We start from the raw sequence: 26,366 nt of genomic DNA on the forward strand, positions 1-26,366 counted from the left end.
GTAATTTAACCTGTACATCCGTGGATACTAAGGGGCAATTTATCATGGCCAAACCATCTAACCTTCACATCTTTGGATCGTGGGAGTAAACCGGGGCACCCAGAGGAAACCCACACAGACACAGGGATAAAGTGCAAACTCCACACAGAAAGTCACCCAAGGCCAGAATTGAACCTGGATCCCTGGCACTGTGAAGCAGCAATGCTAACCACTGGCCACTGTGCTGCCCCATATTATGTGTATTATATATATTACATATTTTGTAAATTGTGTTCTCCCTAAAAATCTGTGGTAACATCAACTGGGATCATAACAGTCTTCAACAGTCTTCCCAATAGAAGACACAAGTTCCATACCAGAAATAGATGATAAGCTAGGTGCTAAGAAATGTGAGGAATTTAGAGAAATTACTATCAGCAGAACTAAAGTATTAGAGAAGCTGAAGGATTAAAATCTGCCAATTCCATGGCACCTGGTGGCCTACACCATCAGGTTTTAAAAGAGATATCTGAAAAAATTGTGGATGTGCTGCCTATAATTTTCCAAAATTCCTTAGATTAGGAATAGTCCCATTAGATTGGAAATTGGCAAATGTTACAATTCTTTTCAAGAAATGACAGAGAGAGAAAACAATGAACTCGAGGACCCTTAGCCTAACATCAATTGTTGCAAAAATTCTGAAATCTATTATTAAGGAATTCTTAACAATGCACTTAGAAAAGCCGAGTATGATTAGAACAATTCAATGTGATTTTACAAAAGAGAAATCATGTTTGACAAATTTATTATAGTTTTTTGTGGATGTAACTGGTAGGGTATATCAAAGGAAACCAGCAGATGGAGCATGGGGAGTGGGAGGGAAAATTGAGTTGAAACCCAAGATCTGCCATGATCCTATCTATGAAATGGCGGATCAGACTTGATGGTCTGTTGTGTTACTATAATGATAGAATACCTTGGACTTATTTACTGTACATGACACAAGGCACCAATTGCCCAATATGGGCTAAGTAAAACATTGTGGGGACCTTCATTAAGAAGGGCATATGAGAACAGTTATACACAGGTGTAAAGTTGAAGGCATTAGAGCTGTGTGTGTGTTCTGCTAAAAACAAAAAGTGAAACTAAAACTGGAAGACATGACCTAATTGCCTTCAAGTGATGTCATGTTGATATTCCTTAAAGGCATCTTAAAATATACACCAGCTCTTATTTCTTGTCTTCATGTATTCTTGGAGTTGAGTTTACTGATCGTATTCATTTATCAATTAATTGATCGTTCAAAGTCCAGGCAGAATTAGGGTTAGGGTTCAGTGCAGCCTCCCTCAATGGGGCTACAGAACCCAGTTTCTCTAAAGGATTTCCCGCTATTGCAATTGTACTGACCGGACATGTAGTTGCTGGGTCGATCCCTCCCACTTTTTTGAACAGAAGTGTAACATTTTCAGTCCTTGAGTCCTCTGGTGCTCGAAGGATTGTGGTCAGAGGCTCCAAAGTTTTCCTCCTTACCTCCTTCAGTAACCGAGGATTCAGCCCATTCAGACTTGGTAGATTTACCTACTTAGAGGATTGACAGTCTCTTAGGTAATTCCTCTTTATCTATTGTTATTCTATCCATTGTCACTACCATTATCCTTTACTGTTGCACTGGCTGCAACCTATCTTCTAGTGAAGGCTAGGATGACGTTAGGGTGAATATAGTTCCATTTAAGTTTGCCTCAGTCCCCTAGGGCTGAGACAGAAAATGGGCCTTGCATTCCTGGTCATCTCCCACAACCTGTGCTTTGGATGGGTTCAGAATCTGGCTTATAGGACATGCATGAATAATGGCAAAGTGGGCAAGGTATGAGAGCCCAAATTGGCACCAGTAGAATTATAGTCAAGAACTCCTAGGGACATGGGGAAAATGGAAATATTAGCAACAAGTCAGCTCAACAATAGTAAAGTAAGTACAGTGATGGAAAAGTCAATACAAAACTATGGAATTGAGGGAATGCATAATTCTTGTTTGTAGTCAAGATTCACATAGAGACGCTGTACACTTCCTCACCAGAAATGTGGGAAAATTAGAAAAAGAGGAAACCAAAATTGCTTTCACAAACTACCAGGCAGACAGTTGTGAAGTGGCCTAGTCAGCAGAGATTGGGTTCGTAATTGCCCTTTTATTTGGGCAAACTGCAAAGTGAATAGAAAATAACGAATAGCTACAAATCAAATAGTAGTCCTGTATGAGCAGCTGTTGTGATGTCACAATAAACATCTGCATAGATGAATAACTCGGTCTGTAGAATATGGGGGTAAAGTTAGGATCATGTGAAGGACACAGCTGGATGATTTTAATTTTTAAAAAGTGAAAAAAAGGACGAGAGCATAAAGCTGCTTGGATGATAGAAAAATAGAAGGGCCGCAATGTTCCAGCCTTTCCCGCTGACGGGATCTTCCGGACCTGACGATGGCGACCCGTCCCCTCCCCAGCACCCCCTGGCATGTTTCCCAGCAGCAGAGAGTGCGGGGCTTGCAAAACCCTGCAGATGTCAATGAGACTGATACTGCTGGCAAATACGCCGCCAGGCTGGGATGGGAGGTGGTGGTGGGGGGGGTGGAATCCTGCCGAAGGGTTAAGTTGGAATAAAATTAATGAATCTACTAGAGATGTACAGGTAAATAACTGTTAAAAGAACATTACAGAGAGATCTGCAAAATAAATCTTACAAATGGAAACTAAGGTAGAACCTTGTATGTTTCCTCCCCCATGGAGAGTATGGCAACAGGGGGGAGGGAGGGGGGTTAACGGTGGGAGGGTAGTGAGTGGGCAACCTCCCAGCTCCAGCCCTATTAAGTCTATGACATGAAGGTCCCTGGACAGCCCTCCCACACTACCGCCAATTGAAGCCCTTGAGTGGGCTGTTAAAACCCACTTAAGAGTTTCATCCTGCCGCCACTGGTATTATCCCAGCGGCATGTAGGGCACGCCCGGGGGCAGTGTAACAAGCAAACCCATGCTGGGCTGCTTACAAGCCCCCGGGAGTAGGGGTGGGCCTCTTCTTTAAAGGCACTCAGTGCCTGATCAAAGTGTCAGGCCTCAGGAAATGAGGGGCTTGCTGAAAGCCACACTCCATGGCCTTTTTGCCAATTATGTCACCCCCCCAACCCAAATCCCACGACGTTTCTCCCATCATCACTCACCTCTGGCCTGGGATCCAACAACAAAATGAGGTCTTGGGTGGGTAGCATGCTGACAGCAGCCAATGTGTTGGCACTACTATTCAATAGAGCTGCTGGCTCAGATTGGCCAGCAGGACCTCCACCCACTAGGGTATTTGATGCCAAGACCCACTTGGCCTCTGTTGGCTCCAGGGTCCCAGGTTCGATTCCCGGCTTGGGTTACTGTCTGTGCGGAGTCTGCACGTTCTCCCCGTGTCTGCGTGGGATTCCTCCGGGTGCTCCAGTTTCCTCCCACAGTCCAAAAATGTGCAGATTAGGTGGATTGGCAATGCTAAATCGCCCTTAGTGTCCGAAAAAAAAGGTTAGCTGGGGTTACTGGGTTACGGGGAAACGGTGGACTTAAGTAGGGTGCTCTTTCCAAGAGCCAGTGCAGACTCGATGGGCTGAATAGCCTCCTTCTGCACTGTAAATTCTATGATTCTATGATCAGCTGGTGAGCCTTTATTTGTGGTGTGAAACCCATGGGGTCTCCTCAAGTGGACCAATTAAAAATGTATTGCGCTGCCAGCTTAGCCAGAGCGAGAGCCAGGAAGTTCGCGGCTGTGCTTGCTTGCTACCACACTTAGAAATCTTTCCAGAGAATCACGCCGTAAGTCTCATTATGGGCATGTTTGATGGGGTGTTTCATGCCAGTTTTTTGGGTGAGATAAAGCCTGGTTCAGCCCACACTTAGAAATTTTTTCTGCAGTGGGGAGTTGAACTTGCCGGTGAGACCGGCTCCTCAGGTATCAGGATGCACTTTTCAAAAGGTGCCCCAATGCCTAGGTGAGCTTGAGGGTATAACCACATCCCCCACCCATGGGCAATGCCACCCCTGCAGGCAAGGGAATTACACCACAATCCTCCCCATCCCCCCCTCCAGTTGAGGACACTCCGATATGAGTTGCTGAGGGTCCCCTATTTCAAGATCCACCCATTGCACTTTATAAAGACCCTTTCTACCCCCATTTCATGGGTATGGCCCCCCTAATGCCCCAACCCTTGACAGTGCCAATCTGGCACCTAGGAACGCTGGCAATGCTAGCCTGGCATCCTAGCAGTGCTAGCCTGGCAAACTGGCAGTGCCTCGGCACCCTGGCAGTGCCAACCAAGCCAAATTGGCACTGCCCGGGTGCTCAGGTGCCGGGGGAGTGCCAGACTACTGCCCTGCCAGGTCCCCAACCACCTGGGGGCCTCTGTGATCCCCGAGTGTGTATCACGACTGGTCTCCGCTTGTCGAGACCTGTACTAATCGGTGCTCGGTTGAGACCTCATTGGTGCGGTCGGTGACTCCCAGGCACTGAGTGAAAGTGATGTCAAGGTGGCCGTGCATATTTAAATGATCCACTAAATATGATTATCTGTATCACACCCAACGAGGGCATGATCCTAATTGCGCCGGGTGCCGCAGGTCGGGTGATTTGCAATTGGCTATGCTCCAGGCTCAAAATCTGATGTGGGCCTCTTCCGAGGTTCACCCTTTGCGCCTGGTTCTACGTCGGTGCAGTGTAATGGCTGAATTACGCCCTATAATAATAATAATAATCGCTTATTGTCACAAGTAGACTTCAATGAAGTTACTGTGAAAAGCCCCTAGTCGCCACATTCTGGCATCTGTTCGGGGAGGCTGGTACGGGAATTGAACCCACGCTGCTGGCCTTGTTCTGTATTACAAGCCAGCTGTTTAGCCCACTGTGCTAAACCAGTCCCATATAAATGTTGCATCATTATATTATACAAATAGAACTATTTTCCAGTATGTATATCCTGTGAATGAACTTCCAGACATCATTACTTTAAATATTCCATGAAGAACAATAAAATATTGTACATTTTTAACTTAAGAGTTTAATCATGTTCGGCTTGATGATTCATACAAAATGCAAACTTACCAGTCACATTATATGTTTGCTCATTGCCTGTGTAGACTGGTTTACCGTCTTTGAACATTGTATAAAGGGTGATAATACCATTTGTTTGTTTTGGTAAAGGCCATGATACCAGTAACGATGTAGGAAAAGACACAGCAGTTGGAGCTTGAACATCTTTCGGAGCTAAAATAAAGTAAGAATATTAAGATTAGAGAAATATGCTGCAGAATTTGACACGGCCCAAAAACAAGCATGGAGATCACAGAGCATTATTAACCCATATCTGTTACTTTCCATACCCTTCTTGCTGCTTGCTAATTTAAATCATTGCAGTGTGTTAGCAGTGCCAAATGCACTGTTGAATGGCTGCATGCCTCATAGGAGGGTGAAGAATCGTGAGAGGCTGGCACAAGTTAAAACTAGTCTACACTAATTAAAACCAATCTGCACCTTTTACAGAAGTGCATTTCAGCAGAAGCAGGTTCTGGAAGTCATCACATGACTGATTTGGACTTGAGAAAGTCACAAGAATGGCATGGAACAGATTTAAAGGTTCTTCATTTTCTGATATTACGGAGGGGCCTTGATGTAGGTGGGGAAGGGTAGAGATGTCATTTATTCATAGAGGACCAAAAGGCTCATCACACAAGCTTTACGGAGGTATGGGATCAGACAGCTGCGGCAGTCAATAACTTTGACTGTCCCCCTGGGGGCCTAGATGCAGTGCCGTACGAAGTTCAATGACCACATTTGAGTGGTCAAGATCAGTAATCACCTTCAAATATAATTTCCCATTATCTGCCCCACACCACCATCACTCACCTACAAACAAAGTCTATCGATCATAACTCAAACCCAACATTAATAGATAAAAGAAAATTACTAAGGATGCTGGAATCTGAAACAGAAACAGAAAATGCTGGACATTCTCAGTAGGTCTGTCAGCATCTGTGGAGAGAGAACGGAGCTAACGTTTCCAGCAGCACTGTTCCATTCCCCCCCCTCCACCGCGTGCGTCGTTCCTCCCCCCCCCCCCCCCCCCCCCCCCCCCCCGACCACCCCGCACCCACAACAGTGTAAATCTGATACTATTTCCAGTTCTCTCCAGCTTTGACAAAAATCATCCAGACTAGAAACGTTTGCTCCGTTCGCTTTCCACAGATGCTGTCAGGGCTACCTGGATTGCCTAACATCAAAAGGTTTATCTCATACTCAAACATTTACACCACTTCACACCTTCATCTCACAGCTTGCACACGCTGCCCACTGTTTAACCATGACAGCCACATGACCCAAACAGATTCCATCCCACTCAGTGACATATTTCCCTCGCTCTTTCAGGATTAGTGGCATGTAACAGCAGGCTGACAAAGCTGTGTGTCCTTCTCCCAGCTGGGATGGCGGTGCTCACCATCACTGAAACAGCCGGCGATCGGGTTGAAGCTATTGAAGATGACTGATACCTAATTGCCCTACTCTTATTCTGCTTTCCCCTCACCCCACAATGGCACACGATTTTAACAGCTGGTGTAAGCATGCACCTCTTTGCTTTTCCCGCTGCAGAGATTCTCTATAGCATCCTTGGACATACACAGGCACCGGATACGAAGACATTGTTGGACCAGTGTGTGTATCAGTATTGAAATAAGCAAAGGAATGGGGCTAAAACGTTACTTGGAAATCTGTAATTGGTGAATGAATTTGGCTCAGGGAATAGAAGCAGGGTGTTTAATTGGATTTTAAAAATTGCCTAAAGGGCAGAAAACAAAAAGTCTTGGGAAAAGGTTATTTTCCAGGTGGAAGTGTCATAGGGTGGTGTTCTCCCATGGTCAGCGTTCGGCCCACTGCATTTTTTTGCTCTATGTGAATGACTTATATGTTGGAATATTGAGTAGAATTTTAGAAATTTCTGATGTGAGAAATTTGAAGGAATGGGAAACAGTGAGGATGATACAAATCGTCTGCAACATGACATGGATAGGCTCACAGAATGGGGATGCAGGTGACAAATGGAATTTAATTTTGACAAGTGTTAGGTGATTTTTTTTGTCAGAAGGGATAGGAAGAGACTGTACATATTTAATGGCACTGCTCCAAAGAGTCTGCAGGAACAGTGGAACCTGGTACATGTGAATCGAGGTGGCAGGGCATATTGAGAGGGTTAATCAGCAAAATATATTGCAGCTTGGTCTTCATAAGTACCAGCCTTCCCGTACCAGCCTCCCCGGACAGACGCCGGAATGTGGCGACTAGGGGCTTTTCACAGTAACTTCATTGAAGCCTCTCGTGACAATAAGCAATTTTCATTTTCATTTTCATAAGTAGAGACATTGAACACCAAAGCAGTGAGGGTATGCTATGCTGAATCTTTTATAAAGCTCTGGTTCGGACAAAGCTAGAATATTGCATTGAGTTTTGGTCACCACACTTTGGGAAGGATGTGAGGGCCCTTGAGAGGGCGCTGAAGAATGGTTCTGGGAATGGAGCATTTTAGTTGCAACAATAGATTGGAAACGCTGGGGCTATTCTCCTTGGGGCAAAGAAGATTGAGAGGAGATTAGCGTACAAGATTATGACAGGGTTAGATAACGTAGACAAAGAAAAAGTCTTCCTACAGTATTAGCTGCTTGTGTAAGGATGAAGGGGGCAGAGTTTGAAGATTTTGGCAAGTGATGCGGGTGGAATGTGAGGATGACGTTTTTGTGCAGCGAGTGGTATCAACCAGCAACTTGCTGCCTATAAGTCAGTGGGGTGGGAGGGTTGATGCGGCACAGTCAATGGTTTCAAAAGGAAATTGGAAGGGTACTTGAAGAAGATAAACCTGCAAATAATCTATCCAGAATGTGAATTAGTGTATCTCCGCCACCCGGCAGTGTGGGTACAAAATTGTCTTCCATACCGTCGGAAAGAGAAATAAGACCAGTGTTTCCACAACTGATCAGTGGATCCAGAAGGAAAGCCGGTGAAACTTGGGAAATGACTGGCATTGTTCTGAGCTGATCTTGTATGCCTTAAATTGGAATTCCAGTATGGACCAGGTTTTCCTGGTTTTGCCTTTCGTCCTTTACCTTGCCAACCACTGAGTGGGAAGAATGGAATTCAAGTAATTTCAAAACCAATCTCACCCATTATAGGCCAGAGATTGAATAGCTTTTGCACATTCATTATCAAAGATTTTGGACTGTGGTAAGAATTAAATTTTCAGGGAGATAAACATATCTGAAATGTACCTGAAAAGCTTCACTGAAAAAATCTCCCTATGATTACTTGATTAATTTCAGGTGGTACTTTTTGTGATAAACAAAATTTTCATTTGACAACAATTCATGGGGAAGACAGTTTCATTAAAGAAGATCAATTTTAACATCAATCATTTCTTACTTTATTGTTTTAATGTGATAGTTTAGTCCCAGTGACTGCAGCTTGTGGAGGTTTGCCACGCTAGTTCAGAACTTGGGAAAGAGGCATTCAGCTAATATCCAAATTAATCTATTAATGCTTAGCGCAAAATCATTGGCCCATAACTTCTGAACTTGGGACATCATAACTGGGGTGTAGCCCAAAGATGTACTGGGGAATTTCAAACTTCTGTTGGGCAATTGTCCCGCAATGGGAACCATACAGAAGTACGACATAAATTGCAAACTCCGTATGGTTCCTTTTGCCTTCCAGTCATAGTTATCCAGTAAAGGTTAGAAGAATTAAAACCAGCTCTGGCTCCTGGGTTGATATTGGACTGACCTCTCCCCACAACCCTCCATAAGACCCCCTGACTACCCCACCGACCCTGCCAAGGGACTCCCCCCTCCTCCACCCCCCCTCCCCAACTCCCTGATCCCCCGCATGGTCCCAGCTACCCCACTGAACCCCCACGGGACTGCCCCCACACCTCCAACTCATGAAACCCACCTGCTCCCTGCTTCCTAAAGTGAATGGACCTCTAAACCTATCTGCTTTTGGGCTGTAAAAAAGGGGGCATGGCTTCCTTACTTCCGACTCTCTTGCCCTTGACACCACGCCTCAGGAACCTGCTGCACAACACTGTTCTCACTCAGCCTGAGTCGAAAAGTTAGGTGAGAAAGGAGCGGGTAGGCTTGTAAAGTAAGTTGGTAGGGGTGGGTGGTGGAAATGATCAGGTGGTTTGGGGGGGGGGGGGGGGGGGGGGGGGCTGGTCAGTGGAGGGTTGTGAGGAGCGTAGGGGAATGCAGTCAGGGAGTCCTGTGACGTGTTGGGGGTAGTTCTGTGGGGGCTCAGAGAGGTAGTCGGGGATCATAAGGGGGTTCAGGGAGTAGGGGTGGAGTCTCTTGGCAGAGTTGGTGAGGTAGTCAGGCGACAAAGGAGGGGCTTCATTTCCCGATAAGTAACTAGAGAGGAATGGCAATTCAACTCTGATTGACACTTCACGGAGGTTACACGCCAATTATCTTTTGGCAGATGTCAATTTAGATGCATTGGGAAGGTTCTGCGCTGGTCAGTCCTGCTGAAGGAGATAAAACCCAGCATTAAAAAACTTGATTCAGCAACCTGACATTTCTTACACCAGCTACTTTGCTCAATTTCACGAAAAGTGAAACTAATACTAATGGTAGGTTATCTTCAAGTATGGACACAATTATTCTTAGGTTTGAACTGTCCTTTAAGAAGTTACGTCATCTTACCAATCTAATGTATTTTAACAAACTCAGAAATGTGCACTTTCTAAGGGCATCATTCTATGGCCTTGTTGTGTTCTCGTTCGAGTGAAACATGGCCGGTGAATGGCAGGAGAGGCGGAAAATGAGAACCGAGCTGGTTGGCAAACCATTCCTGAAAGCGAAATTGGGATCTCGCCGTCGCGTGGCAAGAAATTAATTATCACCACTTAAGCCCTATTTGCATATGATTAATGGGAGTTACCCTATATCCAATGGCCTCCTGTCATCCTTGCCTCCCCAGCAGGTTGTCACACTGGTGCTGATTAGTACTCCTTTTGAAAAACGTGAATCTGGCGGATAGGCTGCTTCGGGGAGCTGAGGAGGTGAGCAACCATCTTCGCTCACAGGCAATGAACCCGGGGGTACTAGGCATGCTGCCCCTGTGCTCGGTGGGGGGGGAAGGCAACTGGGGGAGCAGTGGGGGTGGGCCGCCATGGGGGGCTGGGAGTGTCGGGGCTGGGGGGGGGGCGCTGCAGGGTGCGGCGGGGGAGTGTCGGACGGCTATTGCTAATAAAGAATTGGGAATCATGGTTAAGTAAGCACCTCACACATCCCAAGTGGGTTCCTGTGGGTGGGCAGGCCATGTAGCATGTGAGGCTCATTGCGTAGCATCCCAATCACACCTTGATGCATGGTCACTGCACTTGAACACTGTGGGAGGCAGCACCGCAGATACAGCAGCCAACCTTCGAACACCCAGGGGATGGCACATGTCCGCGGCTGGATGTGCGTGGGCAGGGCGTATTGGGTGGAGGGGCGGGGCATGTCTGGGGTATGGGATTGGCGGTCAGCTTGCATCGAGGAACAAAGAGCCAGAGATGTCAGACAGGCTGTGTTGAGGGCATTTTAATGTCCCTCGTCCAACTACACCAGTGCCCCACTATCTCAATGATGCCACCCCATCTCCCTCCCTCCCACCAACTCCCCCCACAAAGCCCCGTCATCAATCACCCCCAACACACACTCCACTCCTTACACTCCCCCCACCCTCACACCCCCCCCCCCCAGTGCCCTTTGTGATCCTTGATGTGATTTATCTTCCTTGCTCTACTGCTACGACTAGGTGTGTCCCCAGAATGCACATCAGAGGTGGAGGCAGACTAGCTGCTTACCTCATCCTGTGGCTTTTGATGCCTCTGACGGACGTTCTCTGGGGGCTCTGGGGCCGGAAGGCCATGATGCATTTGTTAGCAGCACACGCACAGCCCTGCCTCCCTGCTCCAGGCGCTGCTTGCGAGATGCGGCCTCACCAGAGGGGTGGAACTCAGGGGAGCTGGTGGCCACCATCGTCAGTCCATAGGATGGGTCTTGATTGCCACCCAGCGTCCCCTCCTCCTGATTGGTGGCCAAATGGCCCTGGGGTTCAACTCGGGATGGAGGGGCAGCTGGTTCGAGCCCTGGCTGCCCCTGAATCATCTGGCTCTATCAACTCAGGGGGCTCCCCAATGTCTGGACCATGGTGTTGATACCCTTCACGGTGCTCCTCAGTGATTGGGCCATGCTCTGCAGTGACTACGCAATGCCCACCGGCGACTGGGACAAACTCCGCAGCGCCTCGGCCATTCCCATCTGAGAGTCCTACAGTGCCTCATCAAGGTCAGTCTCATACTGGGTCATGTCCCCCATCTAAAGAGACATTCTGCCAAGGCCCACAGCCATGGTCATCACTGACTGAGCCATACCCTGGACACGTTCACTCATGCAGCTGACGTTGTGCACCAGGCTTCATTGCGATCGGTACCCTAGCAGTGTTGGCCTTGGTGCCAGGCATTGCCGGCGATATCTCCTGCGCCCGTAGCCTCTGGGCCTCTTCCAATCGGCTATGGACATGCTGGAGTGGCGCTGATATCTCATTTTGAAAGTCCCGGCCGCTCCCTAACATGTCCATCAGCTACGGGTAAACCTGTCCCAGAGGCTCAGCACCTGACTGGGACCCAGCTGGGTCCTGGGATCCAGCAGCCCTCCGATTACTATCTCAGCTGGGGGTTCCTGCCTCCACCTGATGTGCATCAGCAACTGTGTGGTGCTCACTAGATTGTGCCCCAGAAGCCTGACCAATAATGTTGCCTACCGAGGTGCAGTATCTGCACTGGTGGAAGGTGGGTATGACAGCTGTGACAAAATGACCATGGCATCCTTGGAGCACCCCTCTGACGTGCATGAGAGCAGTAGCAGGAGGCAGGGGAAGCGGCTACCCTGGATGGGCCAGCGCTGTCGGCTGGAGGACCTGCAGGAGAATGAACACATGATCGGTGGGAGGGTTGGATCTGTCTGTATGGCATTAACAACTCACGTGTGACAGTCCATCCAGGTGGGGCCCAATGGATCCTCACCTCTGCGGCATGCGCTGACCTCCGCATTCGTGACCGCTCTGTCCTTGGCCACCCCTGTCACCTCCAGGGCCTGTTGCTTGAATGCCATGAGGATTCTTATGCCCGGCACCCCTCCGCCACTCTGTGCCCTCTCCCGGCGATTGTGAGAGAGCTTCTCCTGCAGAGACACAGGGAGGGTATCATTAGCCACCGCGTGGTTCACAGTGCTGGGGGGTGGGGATGTGAAGGGAGAGTTGGGATGATGGGAATGTTGGGCTGAAGGGAGGGGGGTCTGAAGGGTGGGCTGGGGGATGTGCTGGAGGGTTGGACGGTGGCCGGTCGCATTGGAGGGTTAGAAGGCTCCGGTGGGGGGAGGGTCTGGTGTCAACTCTCCTGTGCTGCTCGGTGTAGGTCGTTGACCTTCTTGCAGCACTGGTGGCTTGTTCTCCTGGTCACGCTGCCGAGCTTACGGCCACTGCCACTTCATCCCAGGCAGCACTGGCAACCTTGTAGCTCACCCTCTGGACCTTCGGGGACACAGGTCATCCCTCCCGGTCTCGGCCGCATCTAAGAGTCTCCCCAGATCTGCGTCTCCAAACCTTGGGGCCAGTCGTCTCGGTGCCATGGCTGCGAGCTGAGTGGGGCTTGTTGGAACCAAAAATTCTACGGCCACGTGCTTGTAGGATTAGAATAGCGGTTTTAATATACTTACAACAGAGCCAGCCTGTTAGCCGTTGAACTTTCGGTGAACTGGCCGGCTGACCCTGTGGCACTGATCTTTATACAGCAGCTCCCGGGGGAGGAGTCCTGGGCGGAACCAAGGGAGAAGTCCTGTACAACTCTCGAGCATTCCCAGAGCTACTCCCCCTGGAGGTCAGGTAGTGCAACTGCACTTACAATATAGGCACATGTATATACAGGTTATAATCCGGTGTGAATCACATTCACCACGTTCGCCCTCTGTGAAAACAATTGAGTCCAGCGGGGGTGGTGGCTCACAGAGTTAGTCTGTCCGGTGGACGAATTGTTCTTTTCGATCTGCGGAGTACCGGGGTTGCAGCCTCTTGCGGTGGCTGGGTGGGTGTTGAGAGCTGGGGTACGATGGCAGACTCCGGGGCAGGTCTCGTCTGAACTTTATACACCTTTGGCTCGACCGGAGACTGGGGGCGCTGGGGGCGGGCTGGTTTTGGCGCGTGGAACCGGTGGGGTGAGCTTGCGGAATCGGGGGCGCGAGCATAGGGAACGGGGTAAGGGGTTCCACAGTGGGGGTAGGGGGGGGCTGGATTCAGCGGGTGCCAGGTCCCGAAGGGATACTGTGTCCTGGCGACCGTCCGGGAACTCCACGAATGCATACTGGGGGTTGGAATGGAGGAGGCGCACCTTTTCAACAAGGGGGTCAGTTTTGTGCCCCCTGACGTGCTTCCTCAGGAGGACCGGGGCCTGGTGTCCTCAGCCACGCCGGAAGTGAGACTCCCGTGGTAGTGGCCCTAGGAAAAATGAAGAGTCGCTTGTGAGGGGTTTGATTTGTAGCTGTACAGAGGAGGGATCTTATAGCGTGGAGCGCATCTGGGAGGACTTCTTGCCATTGGGAGACTTGGAGTTTTCTAGACCGGAGAGTCAGCAGGACGGTCTTTCAGACCGTCGCGTTCTCCCTCTCCACCTGTCCGTTCCCCCTGGGGTTGTAGCTGGTAGTCCTGCTCGAGGCGATGCCCTTGTCGAGCAGGTACTGACGCAGCTCGTCGCTCATAAAGGACGAACTCCGGTCGCTGTGCACGTAGCTGGGGAAACCAAACAGGGTGAAGACACTATGCAGGGCCCTAATGACTTTGTGGGAGGTCATATCTGGGCATGGAATGGCAAAAGGGAATCGGGAGAACTCGCCGATGATGTTGAGGAAATAGATGTTCTTGTTAGTGGAGGGGTGTGGCCCCTTGAAATCGATCGCAAGGCGTTCAAAAGGGCCTAGAAGCCTTGACCAGGTGGGCCCTGTCTGGTCTATAGAAGGGCGGTTTGCACTCCGCACAGATCAGGCAGTCCCTGGTGACCGCTTTTACCTCCTCGTTGGAGAAAGGCAGGTTTCGGGCCCTGATGTAGTGGGCGAGCCGGGTGACCCCTGGATGGCAGAGGTCCACGTGGATGGCTTTCAAACGGCTGATCTGCGCGCTGGCGCATGTCCCGCGGGATAGGGCATCCGAGGGCTCGTTGAGCTTCCCCGGTCTCTATTTTATATCGTAACTATAGGTGGAGAGTTCGATCCTCCACCGAAGGATTTTATCATTTTTAATTTTGCCCCTTTGCGAGTTGTCAAACATGAAGGCAACCGATCGTTGGTCGGTGATGAGGGTGAACCTCCTACCTGCGAGGTAGTGCCTCCAGTGACGAACAGCCTCCACGATGGCTTGCGCTTCCTTCTCGACTGAGGAGTGTCGGAGTTCTGAAGCGGATAGGGTACGGGAGAAAAACGCAACGGGCCTCCTTGCCTGATTTAAAGTGGCTGCTAGAGCTACTTCTGAGGCGTCGCTTTCAACCTGCCCGCATGGCTGCTTTGGCAATGTCCTCCTTGATGCCGTCGAAGGCCTGGCGTGCCTCGGCTGACAGGGAAAATCGTGTGGCCTTAAAGAGTGGGCGGGCTTTGTCCGCATATTGAGGGACCCACTGGGCGTAGTATGAAAAGAACCCCAAGCACCGTTTGAGGGCCTTGGGGCATGCGGTCCAGGTCTGGGCCCAGGACTCCGTTCTCCATGACGTAGCCGAGGATGGCCAGTCTGTTTGTGCGGAAAACGCATTTCTCCTTGTTATAAGTGAGATTTACTTTCTGTGCCGTTTGGAGAAAACGGTGGAGGTTGGCGTCGTGGTCCTGCTGGTCATAGCCGCAGATGGTAACATTGTCCATATACGGAAACGTGGCCCGCAGCCCGTACTGGTCTACCATTCGGTCCATTGCTCGTTGGAACACCGAAACCCCGTTGGTGACGCCGAAGGGAACCCGGAGGAAGTGGAAGAGGCAGCCATCGGCCTCAAACGCCGTGTAGTGGTGGTCCTCCAGGCGGTTTGGGAGCTGGTGGTATGCAGACTTCAGATCCACCGTGGAAAATAGCCGATATTGGGCGATCTGATTAACCATGTCTGCAATTCTGGGGAGTGGATACGCGTCTAGGAGCGTAAAGCGATTTATGCTCTGGCTTAAGTCGACGACCATGCAAAATTTTTCCCCGGTCTTGACGACCACCACCTGAGCTCTCCAGGGACTATTACTGGCCTCTATGATCCCCTCACTGAGCAGCCGTCGGACCTCCGATCGGATAAAGACCCTATCCTGTAGGCTGTATCGCCCGCTGCGAGTAGCTACTGGCTTGCAATCTGGAGTGAGATTGGCGAAGAGAGGAGGGGGGGAGATGCGCAGCGTGGCTAGGCTGCAGATAGTGAGTGGGGGCAGGGGCCCGCCGAAGCTGAGGGTGAGGTTCTTGAGGTTGCACAGGAAATCCAGGCCTAATAAGAGTGGCGCGCAGAGGTCGGGAAGGACGTAAAGTTTAAATTTAGAATAACTAGCGCCTCGAATTGTGAGCATAGTGACGGTGCGTCCTTGGATTTGGACTGAGTGGGAACCCGAAGTGAGGGCGATAGTTTGGCCCACCGGAAAAATAGAAAGTGAACAGCGTCTTACCAGTTCTGGATGTATAAAGCTCTTGGTGCTCCCGGAGTCAAAGAAGCATGGCGTGCTGTACCCGTTGATCTGGACCTCCGCCATCGAACTTCGTAGGTGCTTGGGGCGGGATTGATCCAGGGTGACCGCGTTGAGTTGCGGGCCGCGTGGTGAGTGCCCGAGGAAGTCGTATTCTTCAGATGAGCTTTCTGAGCATGCCGATGCAGATGGGGCCCGTGGATCGCACATCGTGAGCGGCGAGGAAGGTGGTGGCCCCCATGAGTTGCACGTGGCCGGCCGCATGGTGGTGGTTTGCCAAGATGGCGGCCCCCATAGATCGCACGTGGCGGGAGGGGACGGAGTCAGGGCGTAGGCCACAGCGTTTCGGGCCCCGCGTGCCCTCTGGTGCTGGGAGCGATTTGATCTCTCTGCAGGGGAGTTAAAAACTGGGGCCCTTTTCGCGAGGCACACTCTGGCATAGTGGCCTTTCTTCCCGCAGCTGCTGCAGGTCGCGGATCGGGCTGCGCAGTGCTGCCGCGGGTGCTGGCTTTGGCCACAGAAATGGCAGGCTGGGGCAGCTGGGTAGCTGGCTGAGCAGCTGAGTAGCTGGCTGGGGCAGCAGAGTAACTGGCTTTGGCAGCGCGGTAGCTGGGGGGCTGTGCGGCACATGCCTGGGGGAACTGTTGGTCGGGGGTCCACGATGGGGTCGCGGGGTCTGTGGGAAACGACTTGAGGCTGCGGAAGGAAACTTCCATAGTGGTAGCAGCCTTCACAGTAGTGTCTATGTCCTGGGCCCCCTTTTCTAGCAGTCTTTGGCGCACATAGTTAGACCTAAGGCCCACCACGAAAACGCCCCACACAGCAAGCTCCCTATGCTTAGCCGCGGTAACGGCTTGATAATTACAGTCATTGGAAAGGTTGTTCAATTCCCTTACAAATTCGGCTAGCGTTTCTGTAGGCCGCTGACGGCGAGTTGTAAACACGTGGCGTGCATAAACCTCGTTAATGGGCCTAACGTACATTTTGTCCAGTATTGCCAGCGCTGCGGTGTAATAACCGGCCGGGTTCAGCTGTGTGGAGATTCTGTGGCTTACCCTCGCGTGCAGTAGGCTGAGTTTTTGTTCCTCCGTTGTTCCAGCGGTGCTGGCTTCTGCCAGGTAGGCTTTAAAACATCTCAGCCAGTGGAAAGAAATTTCCTTAGCCTCTACATCCTGTGGGTTGAGTTCTAGGCGTCCGGGCTTGAGGGCTGCTTCCATGATTTCTTCGACTGTTTCCAAAGTATATTAAATTGTTGGAACCAACAATTCTACGGACACGTGCTTGTAGGATTAGAATAGCGGTTTTAATATACTTACAACAGAGCCAGCCTGTTAGCCGTTGAACTTTCGGTGAACTGGCCGGCTGACCCTGTGGCACTGATCTTTATACAGCAGCTCCCGGGGGAGGAGTCCTGGGCGGAACCAAGGGAGAAGTCCTGTACAACTCTCGAGCATTCCCAGAGCTACTCCCCCTGGAGGTCAGGTAGTGCAACTGCACTTACAATATAGGCACATGTATATACAGGTTATAATCCGGTGTGAATCACATTCACCACGTTCGCCCTCTGTGAAAACAATTGAGTCCAGCGGGGGTGGTGGCTCACAGAGTTAGTCTGTCCGGTGGACGAATTGTTCTTTTCGATCTGCGGAGTACCGGGGTTGCAGCCTCTTGCGGTGGCTGGGTGGGTGTTGAGAGCTGGGGTACGATGGCAGACTCCGGGGCAGGTCTCGTCTGAACTTTATACACCTTTGGCTCGACCGGAGACTGGGGGCGCTGGGGGCGGGCTGGTTTTGGCGCGTGGAACCGGTGGGGTGAGCTTGCGGAATCGGGGGCGCGAGCATAGGGAACGGGGTAAGGGGTTCCACAGTGGGGGTAGGGGGGGGCTGGATTCAGCGGGTGCCAGGTCCCGAAGGGATACTGTGTCCTGGCGACCGTCCGGGAACTCCACGAATGCATACTGGGGGTTGGAATGGAGGAGGCGCACCTTTTCAACAAGGGGGTCAGTTTTGTGCCCCCTGACGTGCTTCCTCAGGAGGACCGGGGCCTGGTGTCCTCAGCCACGCCGGAAGTGAGACTCCCGTGGTAGTGGCCCTAGGAAAAATGAAGAGTCGCTTGTGAGGGGTTTGATTTGTAGCTGTACAGAGGAGGGATCTTATAGCGTGGAGCGCATCTGGGAGGACTTCTTGCCATTGGGAGACTTGGAGTTTTCTAGACCGGAGAGTCAGCAGGACGGTCTTTCAGACCGTCGCGTTCTCCCTCTCCACCTGTCCGTTCCCCCTGGGGTTGTAGCTGGTAGTCCTGCTCGAGGCGATGCCCTTGTCGAGCAGGTACTGACGCAGCTCGTCGCTCATAAAGGACGAACTCCGGTCGCTGTGCACGTAGCTGGGGAAACCAAACAGGGTGAAGACACTATGCAGGGCCCTAATGACTTTGTGGGAGGTCATATCTGGGCATGGAATGGCAAAAGGGAATCGGGAGAACTCGCCGATGATGTTGAGGAAATAGATGTTCTTGTTAGTGGAGGGGTGTGGCCCCTTGAAATCGATCGCAAGGCGTTCAAAAGGGCCTAGAAGCCTTGACCAGGTGGGCCCTGTCTGGTCTATAGAAGTGCGGTTTGCACTCCGCACAGATCAGGCAGTCCCTGGTGACCGCTTTTACCTCCTCGTTGGAGAAAGGCAGGTTTCGGGCCCTGATGTAGTGGGCGAGCCGGGTGACCCCTGGATGGCAGAGGTCCACGTGGATGGCTTTCAAACGGCTGATCTGCGCGCTGGCGCATGTCCCGCGGGATAGGGCATCCGAGGGCTCGTTGAGCTTCCCCGGTCTCTATTTTATATCGTAACTATAGGTGGAGAGTTCGATCCTCCACCGAAGGATTTTATCATTTTTAATTTTGCCCCTTTGCGAGTTGTCAAACATGAAGGCAACCGATCGTTGGTCGGTGATGAGGGTGAACCTCCTACCTGCGAGGTAGTGCCTCCAGTGACGAACAGCCTCCACGATGGCTTGCGCTTCCTTCTCGACTGAGGAGTGTCGGAGTTCTGAAGCGGATAGGGTACGGGAGAAAAACGCAACGGGCCTCCTTGCCTGATTTAAAGTGGCTGCTAGAGCTACTTCTGAGGCGTCGCTTTCAACCTGCCCGCATGGCTGCTTTGGCAATGTCCTCCTTGATGCCGTCGAAGGCCTGGCGTGCCTCGGCTGACAGGGAAAATCGTGTGGCCTTAAAGAGTGGGCGGGCTTTGTCCGCATATTGAGGGACCCACTGGGCGTAGTATGAAAAGAACCCCAAGCACCGTTTGAGGGCCTTGGGGCATGCGGTCCAGGTCTGGGCCCAGGACTCCGTTCTCCATGACGTAGCCGAGGATGGCCAGTCTGTTTGTGCGGAAAACGCATTTCTCCTTGTTATAAGTGAGATTTACTTTCTGTGCCGTTTGGAGAAAACGGTGGAGGTTGGCGTCGTGGTCCTGCTGGTCATAGCCGCAGATGGTAACATTGTCCATATACGGAAACGTGGCCCGCAGCCCGTACTGGTCTACCATTCGGTCCATTGCTCGTTGGAACACCGAAACCCCCGTTGGTGACGCCGAAGGGAACCCGGAGGAAGTGGAAGAGGCAGCCATCGGCCTCAAACGCCGTGTAGTGGTGGTCCTCCAGGCGGTTTGGGAGCTGGTGGTATGCAGACTTCAGATCCACCGTGGAAAATAGCCGATATTGGGCGATCTGATTAACCATGTCTGCAATTCTGGGGAGTGGATACGCGTCTAGGAGCGTAAAGCGATTTATGCTCTGGCTTAAGTCGACGACCATGCAAAATTTTTCCCCGGTCTTGACGACCACCACCTGAGCTCTCCAGGGACTATTACTGGCCTCTATGATCCCCTCACTGAGCAGCCGTCGGACCTCCGATCGGATAAAGACCCTATCCTGTAGGCTGTATCGCCCGCTGCGAGTAGCTACTGGCTTGCAATCTGGAGTGAGATTGGCGAAGAGAGGAGGGGGGGAGATGCGCAGCGTGGCTAGGCTGCAGATAGTGAGTGGGGGCAGGGGCCCGCCGAAGCTGAGGGTGAGGTTCTTGAGGTTGCACAGGAAATCCAGGCCTAATAAGAGTGGCGCGCAGAGGTCGGGAAGGACGTAAAGTTTAAATTTAGAATAACTAGCGCCTCGAATTGTGAGCATAGTGACGGTGCGTCCTTGGATTTGGACTGAGTGGGAACCCGAAGTGAGGGCGATAGTTTGGCCCACCGGAAAAATAGAAAGTGAACAGCGTCTTACCAGTTCTGGATGTATAAAGCTCTTGGTGCTCCCGGAGTCAAAGAAGCATGGCGTGCTGTACCCGTTGATCTGGACCTCCGCCATCGAACTTCGTAGGTGCTTGGGGCGGGATTGATCCAGGGTGACCGCGTTGAGTTGCGGGCCGCGTGGTGAGTGCCCGAGGAAGTCGTATTCTTCAGATGAGCTTTCTGAGCATGCCGATGCAGATGGGGCCCGTGGATCGCACATCGTGAGCGGCGAGGAAGGTGGTGGCCCCCATGAGTTGCACGTGGCCGGCCGCATGGTGGTGGTTTGCCAAGATGGCGGCCCCCATAGATCGCACGTGGCGGGAGGGGACGGAGTCAGGGCGTAGGCCACAGCGTTTCGGGCCCCGCGTGCCCTCTGGTGCTGGGAGCGATTTGATCTCTCTGCAGGGGAGTTAAAAACTGGGGCCCTTTTCGCGAGGCACACTCTGGCATAGTGGCCTTTCTTCCCGCAGCTGCTGCAGGTCGCGGATCGGGCTGCGCAGTGCTGCCGCGGGTGCTGGCTTTGGCCACAGAAATGGCAGGCTGGGGCAGCTGGGTAGCTGGCTGAGCAGCTGAGTAGCTGGCTGGGGCAGCAGAGTAACTGGCTTTGGCAGCGCGGTAGCTGGGGGGCTGTGCGGCACATGCCTGGGGGAACTGTTGGTCGGGGGTCCACGATGGGGTCGCGGGGTCTGTGGGAAACGACTTGAGGCTGCGGAAGGAAACTTCCATAGTGGTAGCAGCCTTCACAGTAGTGTCTATGTCCTGGGCCCCCTTTTCTAGCAGTCTTTGGCGCACATAGTTAGACCTAAGGCCCACCACGAAAACGCCCCACACAGCAAGCTCCCTATGCTTAGCCGCGGTAACGGCTTGATAATTACAGTCATTGGAAAGGTTGTTCAATTCCCTTACAAATTCGGCTAGCGTTTCTGTAGGCCGCTGACGGCGAGTTGTAAACACGTGGCGTGCATAAACCTCGTTAATGGGCCTAACGTACATTTTGTCCAGTATTGCCAGCGCTGCGGTGTAATAACCGGCCGGGTTCAGCTGTGTGGAGATTCTGTGGCTTACCCTCGCGTGCAGTAGGCTGAGTTTTTGTTCCTCCGTTGTTCCAGCGGTGCTGGCTTCTGCCAGGTAGGCTTTAAAACATCTCAGCCAGTGGAAAGAAATTTCCTTAGCCTCTACATCCTGTGGGTTGAGTTCTAGGCGTCCGGGCTTGAGGGCTGCTTCCATGATTTCTTCGACTGTTTCCAAAGTATATTAAATTGTTGGAACCAACAATTCTACGGACACGTGCTTGTAGGATTAGAATAGCGGTTTTAATATACTTACAACAGAGCCAGCCTGTTAGCCGTTGAACTTTCGGTGAACTGGCCAGCTGATCCTGTGGCACTGATCTTTATACAGCAGCTCCCGGGGGGGAGGTGTCCTGGGCGGAGCCAAGGGAGAAATCCCGTACAACTCTCGAGCATTCCCAGAGCTACTCCCCCTGGAGGTCAGGTAGTGCAACTGCACTTACAATATAGGCACATGTATATACAGGTTATAATCCGGTGTGAATCACATTCACCACAGGGCTGGCTGTGCAGGAGCTGTTTAAGTGCTGCTCAACCTTGTTAGCGGGGGGGGGGGGGGGGGGGGGGGGGGCATCTGGCGAGTGGCGGGGGGCTGGCGGGCGATGTTATGGCAAATCGGCTGGCGAGCCTTCATTTGCAGCTTGAAGCCTGTGAGGCCTTGTTAATTGGAGCAATTAATGTTGAACAGCATTACTGGCCTTGCTGGGCCGAGCGCCGGGAAGCTCACAACAGTTCCTGCTTGCTGGCACACTTAGAAATCTTTCCGGAGAACCACTGTAACAATAACTTTATAATAAATATATATTAAATCAAAAATAACTGCATCTTCAAATATGGTGATTACGATCTGAACAAGCAAAATCAGGCTCAGTTGTACAACATCTTCATGGGATTGAACTGCATCAATCTTCAATATAAACATCAAGAAGTGTCAGTACATTTTTCAGCAGGGAAGTTTTCCATGATGAATACTCTACATGCCCCAGGTCAAAATTTAGTTACCCAAGGCAAGACCAAATGTCAATATCAGACTCTGCATATCACACAATCCCGGCACTTCATGAAAAAAAATCAATAGGCTTTGCTGTAGGTGAACATTTAGCATGCAGTTTGTATTATTTCATGGTCCTATTAACGTCAATCTTGGTATAAGCTTTCAAACAAGTGGTGCAGTTCAAGTAAACGTTTTTGAGAGGTGAAAATGTGAATATCAAAATAAATGCATAAATTAGGAATGCAATGGAAAATATAATTACTTCCTAGATTTGACCTAATCTGCAGCAGCTTTGAAAGTAAATCACATTATCTTATAAATTATGATGTTTAAACTTGCATTCTTGCTGACAGCAATATTACTATAGATTGTGATTGCAGTGTGCGTGTAATAGTGATTTTTTTTTGGTCCACATGCAATACTGCATTCAAACAAAACACTGCTGAATGGAGTTGGAAGATCTAGGGGTAAATTCAAATTTTTATTGCCTAGACAAGTTAACTAGCAGAACAGATCAGCTGTCCATTGTGAAACCCAGCCGATTTATGTTCCATTGATTTCAATGGAATGAAATTCAGACCTGTTCTACAAGGGGCTCATAATTGACTCCACCACCACTGCCCAGATAATCAAAATGAAAATGCACTTCAATATTTTTATTATGAATGAGTAAAGTCTCCAGTTTGTTTTCTACAAAATGGAATATTCTTGGACACAGAAGCACTTGTATCAATGCAACATTTGCAAAAACACACTATCAACACTGCTGAGTTTGAGTTAGGCAGAATAAAAAGCCCAACAATTCACTGGGCAGGATAGATATGCCTAAACCAAAGATTTATGTTAATATGAATGGCACATTCACCGAGCAATTGAATGGAACCTCTGATAAATCATCAGACATGAGTATTTGCTGACTCTTGTCAACTGTGAGTCTAAGTTCTAACTACAAAGGGAGGTGCTAAACCATTCACCACAAAGCCAATTAATCAGTGACATCTCTAAAAGTTATTTTTTTGACCATGCAATTGTTTTCCACTATAACTATTCAATTTTGGGGGTTTTCCTTGCAATTGCATTACAGTTTTTGCCATATTTTAACGCCTTTCCATTTTTTTGTCACTTTTTAAAACTTTAAAATATTTTTACCTCTGAATATGGAATCAAAAGTCATTTGTAATGGCAGGGTTTAGAATTATGTACAGCATTATGCTGTATTTAGAATTATGCCCGCACCGCCAGGTCCCGCCGGTAAGGGACCTAGTCGAATCTACGCCGGCGGGACTGGCAAAGAACCAGCGGGACTTTGGCCCATCGCGGGTCGGAGAATCGCGGGGGGGGGGGGGGGGGGGGGGGCGCTGTGAGACGGCCGGCAACTGCCGCGGCACGATTCCCGCCCCCGCCGAATCTCCGGTGCCAGAGAATTTGGCAGACGGCGGGATTCACACTGCCCCTCGGCGATTCTCCAACCCGGCAGGGGGTCGGAGAATCTCACCTTGATCACAGGTTTCTGAAGCAAATTGCTCAAAATATATAGAATTGGAACATGAAATGGTTACATTTTTAAAAATCAGTTATAATGCTTTATTTTCTTGGTATTTATTTAATTGAAATATTTTCAGAGTGCTCACTTACTATTGCTTTAATCAATGTTGAAATTTCTAATTATAAATATTCGGTTAATGAAGTGAAAATGTAAGTTTTCAGTAATAAATAGTAGGGTAGAATTTTAATTGTGGCTGGCGATCAGTGTTTGCCAACCCAAGAGCCGACACCCAACAAGCACCCGCCAACTCAGAAACTCCTACTGCCATTAAACACTCAGTTGAGTGTTGATGGGCAGTGAGCAGGACTTCTGTCACCCTTGGAAGGATGTCTTGCCTGTGAGAGCTGTCGGAAAATCTGATTGACTGGCAGCTCTTGAGCCAGCCAGTCACAGTGCTGCAGTGGCCATATGTAGTACTGCAGCACACTGTCTAGGAGTAAGTCCCGGGACCTTTGAAAAGGTAAATCCTGGTTGTCCTGAGGGCAGGAGGATAAGGGATGCCCGGAGGGGTCAGAAGGGGGGGCAATCGCGGCATCAGGGCATGGAGGGTGTCCCAGAGTGTCAACGTGCCGGGGGGAGGGTGCCCCAATTTTGAAGGGGCATTCATGGTGATGGCCCCTCCCCCCCCCCCCCGACAAACATGCAGACTCCACATAGATAGTGACCCAAGCCAGGAATCAAAATTGGGACCCTGGCGCTGTGAAGCAACTGTGCTAACCACTGTGCTGCTGTGCCGCCCGCCTACTGTGACTAAATACAGTTTTGTACAGAAGTACACTGGATCTGATTTGTTCTTCAGCACTGAATGGAAATAATTTCAGTTTGGTAATTGAGCCTGATAATACAAGGCAAAATATTGTGGCTACTGAAAATCTGAAAACTAAACAAAATATGCTGAAAATACTGGGAAGGTCAAGCCGCATCTGTAGAGAAAAAATAGGAACCTGATAATGATCTGTTCCAGTGATTCAAATATTGAGAAACTTTTTCCATATACTGTGATGCTGAGCACAGGAATAACGAGGAAATCTATGAAAAGTACTGTTCAGTGCATGAATAGGAACGCTCTTCCGGCACACAAATAGATCCTCTGCACAGCAATTGGTGAGGTGAGAGTGACTGCTCTTGACATCAAGACAGCATTTGACCAAATGTTGGGACAAGGAACCCCAGCAGAATTGAAGCAAATGGGAATCAGTGGAAAACTCTACACCGGTTTGAGTCATTCCGAGCACCAGGGAAGATGGTTTTGTTGTTGGAGACCGATCATCTCAGGTCCAAGACACCTTTGCAGGAGTTCCTCAGAGTAATGCCCTGGGCTCACGCGTCTTCAAGTTTTTTTATTCTTTTGTGGGATGTGGCATTAAAAATCCAGTACGTGTTACCCACTCCTAATTGCCATTGAACTGAAAGGCTTACGAGGATATTTCAGAGGGCAGTTAAGAGTCAACCATATTACTGTGGGTCTGGAGTCACATTTAGGTCAGAGAGGGTAAGAATAGTACATTTTCTTGCTTAAAATACATTAGTGAACCAGATGAGCTTTGACAACAATGATGGTTGCCATGGTAACCATTGCAGATGTATTCATTGAATTTAATTTCCACCATATGAACTTCCCTCCAATATAAGGTCCGAAGTGGGGATTTCCACAGATGATTGTATAGTGCTCAGTACCATTCTCTACTTCTCAGATACTGAAGAAGTCCATGCACACATGCAGCAAGACCAGGACAATATTTAAGCTTGGGCTGATAAATGGCAAGTAGCACTCATGCCACACAAGTGGCAGGCAATGACCATCTGCAAAAATAGAGAATCTAACCACCTGCCCTTGACATTCAATGACATTACCAGCAAAGAATCCATCACCATTAACATAATGGGGGTTGCCAATAACCAGAAATGTAACTGGACTAGTCATACCAATACTGTGGCTACAAGAGCAGCTCAGAGCCTGGAAAATCTGTGGCAAGTGACTCACCTCTTGACTCACCAAAGCCTGCCCACGATCCACATGGCATAAGTCAGTAGTGTGATAAAACACCTTCCATGTGCCTGGATGAACGCAGCTCCAATAACTCTTAAGAAGCCCAGCACCATCCAGGACAAAGTATCTCACTTCAACCAACACTTAAACATCCACTCCCACAATGGCAGCAGTGTGGCAATCTAGCAGATGCACTGCAGCAACCACCAAGACTCTATCAACAGCACCTTCCAAACTCACAACCTCTACCAGCTAGAAAACCAAGGTCAGGAAGGCTACCATTTGAAAGTTCCTCTCCAAGTTGCACACCATGCTGACAGGGAACCATATCGCTGTTACTTCACTGTTACTCGGTCAACAATCTGGAACTCACTTCCCAACAGCCGTGAGGGTGCAGCTACCCCACATGGACTGCAGCGGTTCAAGAAGGCAGGTCACCATTAACTTTTCAAGGGCAATTAGGGATGGACAATAAATGCCGGCCTTGCCAGCAATGCTCACGTTCCACAAATGAATAAAAAAAATTATATATTGATTCCATCTTTGTAGTTGTTTCATGGCATGAGTAGTTTGATTAAAGAAGATAAGGAGCAAGAATTGACTATAAATTATAACAGACTGGATCAAAAGTAATTGATTTTAAAAAAGCTGCTTACTCTTCACATAAGCGTGTTCAATAATAACATAAACTACAATACTTGTCTTACTTCTTACCAATGTTATTAA

General features: G+C 49.9%; 1 protein-coding gene across 7 annotated transcripts in view; it reads right to left on the reverse strand.

Annotated features, from left to right (window-relative positions):
• Positions 1 to 26,366, reverse strand: part of ush2a (Usher syndrome 2A (autosomal recessive, mild)) — a 1,354,742-nt gene that overhangs the window by 735,983 nt on the left and 592,393 nt on the right. For all 7 annotated transcript variants that reach the window (XR_005462328.1, XM_038811752.1, XM_038811743.1 and 4 more), the window contains one exon: positions 5,097 to 5,258. Coding sequence is in view for 6 of the 7 variants with exons in the window: in XM_038811752.1 (XP_038667680.1) it covers positions 5,097 to 5,258 (162 nt within the window). In the remaining variant the exon portion in view is untranslated. The remainder of the gene's footprint in view (positions 1 to 5,096; positions 5,259 to 26,366) is intronic.

This window comes from Scyliorhinus canicula, chromosome 1 (genome assembly GCF_902713615.1).
Source record: "Scyliorhinus canicula chromosome 1, sScyCan1.1, whole genome shotgun sequence".
NCBI classification, from domain to species: Eukaryota; Metazoa; Chordata; class Chondrichthyes; order Carcharhiniformes; family Scyliorhinidae; genus Scyliorhinus; species Scyliorhinus canicula.